The 8,306-nt window shown below is 48.7% G+C and overlaps 1 protein-coding gene across 1 annotated transcript; it reads left to right on the forward strand.

Moving 5' to 3' along the window:
• The first annotated feature begins 542 nt into the window (after nt 1–542).
• On the forward strand, nt 543–7,329 carry skida1 (SKI/DACH domain containing 1). Its single transcript, XM_018693126.2, has one exon. It carries the CDS (start codon nt 1,634–1,636, stop codon nt 4,154–4,156), a length of 2,523 nt encoding a protein of 840 aa, XP_018548642.1. The 5' UTR covers nt 543–1,633; the 3' UTR covers nt 4,157–7,329.
• Nucleotides 7,330–8,306: the final 977 nt, after the last annotated feature.

The following is an 8,306-nucleotide window of genomic DNA, read 5'->3' on the forward strand; positions in this document are numbered from 1 at the left end:
TAAATTGCTACAGCTTTAACCTACGTTGTCTAGAAAATCCTGTGGGAAAAGCAACCCTGACTCTGCACTTTTAGCTTGTCCAATCACTGTTGACGTTGTTTTACCCGGGGTGAGAAGAAGGCTACAGTTTAACATGGATTTTCCGGTTTAGTATGACTCCACTAAATTCACATTAACTTCATTTCTTTTGACGGTAGGCTATTTGCATTTTTTATTTCCAGATGTAAATAAATTGCGTGCGTAAATACGCAATTTATTAACAGAGGCTACACCCTGCACTGGAGCACATTTCAAATTATTTTGCAGACACACACACACACACACACACAGTAAATGATGTAAAGGGAAAAGGTATAAAAAGCACAAAGAATGCCGATTAATTTGTTACGGGTGCAGTCAGACATGTGACTATAGGCCTACATAGTCTGAACAAATAATGTAGGATAAGTAGGTCAGTCAAGAGGCAACCGACGAGGAAAAAATCATATGGAGGAAAAGCTAGAGCCAACAAAAGCAGATGAGTTGAGCTCTTTGGTCAGGGCAGCAGCCTGAACGTGAAAAGCAGCTCTCCAAGTGTAAAAAGCAAATGTCTTTGTTAAGCTGCGCTGACTTCACACACACACACACACACACACACACACAAACATCAAACCGTCAAAACACCCCGGAGTGTGGAGTCATTTTACCAGCATACAATCGATTGCATATAGGACCACTACCGCATGCATTTGGATGTGGACCGAAAGGGAATAGCACGATACATTCCAGCCTTATCATGACCCTTTGCAGGCTCGGGCTACCTATTCCGGTTGTACACGCACTATGAGCTGGGGTTGAATTTTCACCAGCTCCTCATTCTGCTATTGAAATATGAACTTGTCATAACTACGTTATTTACCCAAACAGCGGAGACTGTGGGCACAATTGTAAACTATTGTAATGGCAGGGTGTGGGAGGGGGTGGGGATGGAATATCCATTTTATTGCATCACCTGTCAGCGGCGTCCAATGGGCGTCGACTCCGAGGGCATTAATTGATGAAGGTGTCTCCAGACTGGCGCACCTCCCCTCTCTGTCATTTTATTTGTGGCTCAACCAGCAGCCAGAATAGCAGCTGCATTTTAGCTCTTATTCTGTTTCTCTCTGTCTCTGACTCTCTCACTCTCTTTCTCCCTCCCCTCCACCCTCACAACTCCCTCTCCCTCCCTCCCTCTCTCTCTCTCTGTCTCTCTCTCCCTCTCTCTCTCTTCTCCCTATTTTATCCCTCTGGCTGAGGCAGTGGTGTACACCTACCCCTCGTCCTGCTGCCGTCCAGAGGGGAGTGGAGCCGGCAGAGGCAGGTAGCAGCAGCCCCGGCTTGGTGGACGCATCCGTCGCATTCCTCCACCATGCCGGACCGGGGCAAGGGGCGACGAGTGGATGCTGTCGGCTCATTGCACCTATTAGACACCGGCAGCTCCATTTAACTCCGCATGTCAAAGTTTACATTTTCATGACGCAGCAGCAGCAGTGTGGATGGATTAAAGGTATGAGCAGGATGTCTTGAGCTCGCGACCCCACGCCATGCACTGGTAAATCCATAATATACTGAGAGTGACTACATGGATTAATACATTGGAGCGGATATATAAAACATGGGAGACCTGGAGTGTGGTTTTGAGGAAATGCAAGGAGTGAGATTGGGATACCTGCTCATCAAAGGCAAGCAAATGTTTGCTTTGTCTCAGGTCTTCACCGACCTGCTGAAGAACATCCCTCGGACCACGGTGCACAAGCGCATGGACCACCTGAAAGTGCAGAAGCACCACTGCGACCTGGAGGAGCTGCGGAAGCTCAAAGCAATAAACTCTATAGCTTTCCACGCCGCTAAATGCACCCTCATATCGCGGGAGGACGTGGAGGCTCTGTATTTCTCCTGCAAGACCGAGCGGGTGTTGAAGTCCAACAAAAGGAAAGCGAAAGCTGCGTGTTCCCCCGGGGGTGTCGACGCGTCCTCCGTGGGGCTCCTCCGTGCCGACGCCGAGCTGTGGAAGGAAAAAGTTTGGTTTAGTTTGCACGGCGTCCCGGAGACTCTCACGCTTCACAACAAAACGGGCAGGCGGAGAGAGCTGACTCCTTGCCTTACCGACTCCAAACTACCTCAATTTTACCACAAAACCCACGGGCGGGAATACCGTTCGGTGACTAAGTCCAGTCACAAACACTTTAAAAACTATGAAACAGCGAAAATAACAGGGAACCGCGTTACTTTGAGCCAAAGGCACTCGTTTTTCCGAAGCGCGGTGAGCCGGCAGCCGGTGGTGCTTCAGTCCGCCATAGCTGCTCAGTCCAGGCTCTCGCGCTCAGCCGGCGACCTACTTCACAAAAGGAAGAGGAGGCGCGAGGGGGGCGGCGGCAGGGACAGCGCGAAGCACTCGTGGAGCAGGAGCAGACACGCGCACCACCACGCACCACCGGTGCTGCTCGTGCAACCCAAATCATCCGGCAGTCACGGAACTTCTTTCGGTGCTCTCCACCTCGGTCCGGATTTCTATCTCGACCCCAGACCTCACCATCATCACCACCACCAGCATCACCATCATCACCACCACCACCACCACCAGGAGCCGAGTTTCCCGGAGAGCTACAGCAGCGACACCGAGTCCAGCACCTACTCGGACCGGGCGTACCCGGACTCGGACTTCGGCTCCGGCTTCTCCACCAGCAGCAACTCCGGCAGCTCGGAGGAGGAAGAGGAGGAGGGCGAGGATGAAGATGACACGCAGTCGGAGAGTTCAGAGGTCAGCTCGGAGGAGGAAGAGAGCTCGTCTCAATCCGACTCCAGCTCAGTTTCGAGCCGGGTTTCGGTCCAGAGCATCCGGTTCAGGCGGGCCAGGGTTGGCTCTCTCGCCAAAAGTCTCAACACTAGTAAAGCACCTTTGGTCCTGCAGCCCACGTTTCACTACAACAACCAGCAGCAACAAGAGAAACAACACAGGACGCTGTGCCATGTTGCCACAGGGGACAGTCGACAGGAGAAACGGCAAAAATGTGAATTCATTTGCAGTGAAACCAGAAAGGACTTGGGACCTTTACAGCCACCTAAATTTAACTCAGCCGTCGTTGGGGAGAGCTTTTTCACTGAGTCCAAAAGGGAGAAGGCGTCTGAGGCCGAGCCAAGCAGGGCTGACTCCGTGCCTGAGCTGCCCTCTTCTTACTCGCCCGGACTCAACCGGGGCAAGGCCTTTCACCCCTCACGCAGGGCATCGGGGTATCCCAGCAAATGCTCCCCGGGACTGAGCGCGCAGTGTGACCAGGACAAGGCCCCCAGATGCGCCGACAAAAGGGAGGCGAAAGCCACCGGCCTGAAGCTGCCCAGTCCACTGAAAAAAATAAAGACCGAGGCGGAGGAGCCCTGCGTGACCGCCGCCCCCTACTCGGACGGCGGCAGGACAGCCAGGACGCCACCCTTCAACCTCCACAATGTGAAAATTAAAATGGAGGAAAGCTGTGATGAATATGAGTACCAGAACCAGACCATTGTAGTTAAATGTAAAGGGGATAGGGCAGATTGTGGCAATGGGCAGTGTCCCAGCGGAACCATCAAGCAAGGGGAGTTTTTCAGCAGTGGGATTAAAGCCACAGAGAGGGGCCCCGATGTGGCCCCCATGTCCCCGTGTGGCCCTCAGGAATGCAGGAGCACCCAGGACACCCCATGCATCGAGGAGGGGGAGCTCAGGAACAAGAACTGCAGGGCTCCGGTGCTGGGGAATAAGAAACCCAGAGTTTCCAGGACTCAAACAAAACAAAACGTGCCCAGGGTCAACAAGGCTGCCTCCACCTCCTCTTCCTCTTCCTCCTCCTCCTCCTCTTCTTCTTCTACTTCTTCTTCTTCTCGTCCCGTGGGCTGCGAGGAAGCATCCGCGGAGGATTTGCCGAGCAGACGCAAACGCAGCATCGCCGCTGCGTCGCCCGCAAAAACGCCTTTCAGCCTGATGGCAAATTTCCCATCCCCGCCGTCGCTCGTTGTTGGCAGCGACGGGGATTTGTGCCCCGCTTACTCCCTGAACTCGCTGAGGGGCCCCGGGCCTCCCCCTCCGTCCCACCCCGTGTGGAGGTGGCAGCCAGGCGGCCAGATTCTCCCTCCCCCACACGCTCAGAGAACTAGGAAATACTGAGCCGTTTTTTTCCTTTAAAAAGCAAAACAACAAAAGCCCCCACGTTGTCCACCTCCAACCTAATCGTATAGCCTGAGTCTTAACGTGAGCCCTGCAAAATTGCTCCAAACTTTATCGGTGTATTAATTCTTTTTTCTTCACCCACCACCTTTTTTTTTCTGTGAATGGATTTACATTCCGCTTTGTTTTGAAGTTTGATCGAGGAAAGCCTACAAGATTCCCCCTTTTGGAGCCTCAGAAAACGCCCACAGGACTGTGAGACACCGCTCGTGGATTTTATTGCTTAAAAACTTTGTGTGTTTTCTTTTTAAATAAGCTACCAATCCTAAGCAATATGTTTGGTTCTCATCATTGTGTTTACTTGATTTCTATTTCCTCTGAACTCGACTGTTTCTTCTTCGCTTTTTTTCTATGCTCGACCTGTTGGATTGTATGGTGCCAGGGTTTCAGTGGTTTGTGCTTTGTCTGAAAGAGGAAAGGGGGTAAAGAAAAAGAAAAAGAAAAGAAAAGAAAGAAATCACAGCATTCTTTGGGATGAGGCTACTCTTGATCTAGCTGGAGCTGAGAGCAAGTTTGACTTGGTGAATCAGAAAAAAAAAAAAAAAAAAAAAAATCAGGGTCCCATTCTGTGCCACTTGGTGCATTTTGTATATCAAAGCTGTGTTTTCTTTCCTGCCTGTCACTCTGACCAGCTTGGCCACACTTGGCCCATGTGTCCAAGTGTTCAGAGAATTATTTAAAAAAATGGGTTTATTAATGTCTATCTATAGCCTACACGCTCACACTCAAGCCTTTATTAGATTTGACAGGAATTTATTCCTGGTGGTGGTGGTGTGGGTTTTTTTTTTTTTTTTTTTTGAGAGTGCTTGTGTGATCTGGTTTTCAGTCTTGTTTTTATTTCTGCGGAGTATTTCCTGGTTTTTGCAAATGTGTGTGTGTGTGTGTGTGTGTGACTGTGCACAGACACAGGCCCAGACACAACACAGGCCTTATGTACAGACAGACAATCAAAAAAAGAAAGAAAAAAAGAGAGAGAGAAAGAATAAGGCTCAGACCTTCATAAGCACGTTAGGTCCCACGACAGACTAGATTCACGTCCCCTTCAGGGTCCTCTCTGGCCTCTCTGCACGTCTTGTGCTCGTGCCATGAATGAGTCTGTGTTTGCGTTCAGGGCACGAACGCAAAGTCAGGAAAACGTACAATAAAAAACACACACACACAGGCAGTAATGACAATGTGGGATATGGGCTGTGAATCAGGGAGTCACCGTGGGTGGTGGTGGTGGGTGGTGGGGGGAACAGCACCAAAACAGCGTGAAACACCTTCCAGCTACACTGGCTACTCAGAAACAATGCGACAAAGCACAAGTGATAGGCTTAAATGCATTGCACTTTGATACTGTTGGGGGTCTTGTTTCAGCTTTAGGTTTTTCTGACTAGCCTGCGAAATGATGTCGGAGAGATGCTGATAGGGGGAAAAAACAAAAGATTCAGACTGTTACATTTGGATGTAGACAAAAAAAAAGGCCAATTCATTTTTTCCTGGCTCTTTAGGTATGTATAGTTAGGATTCACCCACGTTTCTAGCCATGCCATGATGGCTTTCTGGTTTCCTATGATTTAATAATATGCTAATTTCCGTGAAGCCACTGTTGTTCAATGTTCTATTTTTAGCTGGTCTCGATCTGAGCTGGAAAAGGGTCATTTATTTCCAATTATTGGCTGAGACACCCGAAATCCAATCAGCTTTAAAAAAATGCTGTCCTGTCAAATGCATCTCACATTACATGACTTTAATGTAGCCTTTGAACATGGCCGCTCAGTGAATGTAGTACCATTTACCCTCAGTTGTAGCTCCTCCGACTTCATTGTCCACACTTTAAACAAGAAGAGGGTGAAGCTGCACCTACATATAGGTGTTTGAGGTAAATGTGTAGAGGTGTGTGTGTGTGTGTGTGTGTGTGTGTGTGTTTTAAAATGGCAGTGCAGGACGCGCTCTGCTAATTGGCAGGCTTTTTTTTTCTGTCGGCGACAAAGAGAGGCCCCCAGCTTATGGCGAGCCAGATCACAACAAACCCAAAGCCCGTGAATGATGTCAGCCTCCTCGCAAGCAAGCACAGCAAAAGGGTGCATTCATTCAGAGGATTGTAGAAACTATTTAATGGGTGATTGTAAAAAAAAATATGTACAAAAAGCGAGTTTCACTCTGCCTAAATCAGCGTGGATACATATGGTAGATGTTTAGCCATGTTTATTAAAGCACCACTCTGCAGCCATGAAGCCCCCAAACTCACCATGGGCCTTATATCCGAGGCTGGAGCAACAATTCAAACTTGAACTTACATCCTCGAGCCTGTAAACCCCCGGCTATTTTCTTGAAGCTATGATGACACAAAGCTGGTGTATGAGCAGGCTATAGCAGTAGAGGGGGTGGAGAAGAGGGGGGGTGCTAATAAAAAAGGAGGGGATGTGGGTAGGGGGGTCCGCTGTGTTGCAAGAGCGAAGCTTTCAACCTTTAATCCGCATGTCAAAAGCATAGGCTGCACAGGCATAGTAGGAAGAAGAAGGAGAGGAATAGCCTGTGCCCAGAGAGAGAGAGAGAGAAAGAGAGAGCCTGTGTGTGTGTGTGCACGCGGGCCCCCCTCCTGAACCGAACACCAGCCCCTATTCTCACGCGGCGCCCTCAGTGCGCGGCCGAAGGGACGGAGAGGGTGGTAATGGCCTGTTGGGGAGGGCCCTTTTCCACCATTAAGACAAATAGCTCTCTGACAGTGACGCTATCAATGTAAACAATTGCATCGCGCAAGCGGCGAGAGGCTTGCGAGCACCCCCCCCTCCCCTCTCTCTCTCTCTCTCTCCCCCACTCCCCACTTTTCCTCCACCCTTCCTCTTCCCCCCACTCCCCTGCCCTCCTCATTCACTCATTTACTTCGCTTTTTTGATACAATACTTGAGGTCAGGTTTTTGACATGGAATTTGAAGTCACTGGTTGTTTATATGAGACTGAATATTTATTTTTGTGAATTTTCTGGGGTTTCTTGTACATTGATTTTTTTGTGAATATATATATAGTACAGCTGCACTCGAAATGGAAACTTGAAACGGTGGATTTCTGAAGCACTTTCCCTTTCTTTTTTTAATTATGAAGCATTCATTAAACGCGACTGAGTGTAATTATCAGGCTCTTTCTCTTTCTTTTGACTTGGACAGTCATTTTGTTTGTTTGGAGGGAGCGAGGGAGGGAGGTGGTGGTGGTGGTGGTGGGGGTTAAACAGATTTAACGATGGAGAATTTGGCCCTGGGATTTTTGTGAGGAGAGGGTTATGAAAACAAAGAAATGAAGTAATTTTTAAACTTTCTTTATGGGGTTTCCCTTTTCCCCTTTTAATGGTCTTTTATTTTGGGAACACAGCTGCTTTTCATCTTTGATATATCCTACACCAGTTTGTCATAAAATGTCCGCACCCTTTTAATTTTCCCTTCACCACGATTAATTTCATAAATGTTTAAAGGTGTTTAGGGAGAATTAGACATATCCAGTCTTCAATTAAATAACAGATGAGTGTGTCCTGAGGCAAAGAGGGCTCAGATTTGAAAGGAAATAGACCTCATGCAGATTTACAGTATTATCCACACTGTGGGCAGTTTAAACCAACAATAGAACTAATAATGACTAGTGGTAAATATCCCTAAAAGAAGATGACCACATACAGTTTGGCTCAGCTCTTACAGTAGAGAGGGATTCCCTTCCCCGGTGTGTGTGTATGTGTGTGTGTGTGTGTGTGGGACGGAAGAAGTGGTAGGCCTGCGGAGCCTGCAATAATAACAAGAGGCAAACCGCAGACATTTACGTATGCAGCATTTCCCGACCACACCGCACATGAGGTGGTGGTGGTGGCTCGCTCTGAGGGGTTTTTTGAAATTTTTTTTTTAAAAAAAACGTTTGGAGCAGGGAGAAAACCTCAATAAGCTGGACTAAACACCGCTCCTGCAGGGACGCTGAACCTCTGAGCAACTCGTGAAACAAACAGTGGTGTAACCCTGCGTGCGTTTGCAGGGAGCTTGTGCGTAAAGATGGCCAACTTTGTTGAATAACGCATCGTTATTCCCCTCGATAAACAGCCAGAGGAAAGAGCAAATCCACGGTGCAG

Source organism: Lates calcarifer, linkage group LG24, assembly GCF_001640805.2.
Source record: "Lates calcarifer isolate ASB-BC8 linkage group LG24, TLL_Latcal_v3, whole genome shotgun sequence".
NCBI lineage: Eukaryota > Metazoa > Chordata > Actinopteri > Centropomidae > Lates > Lates calcarifer.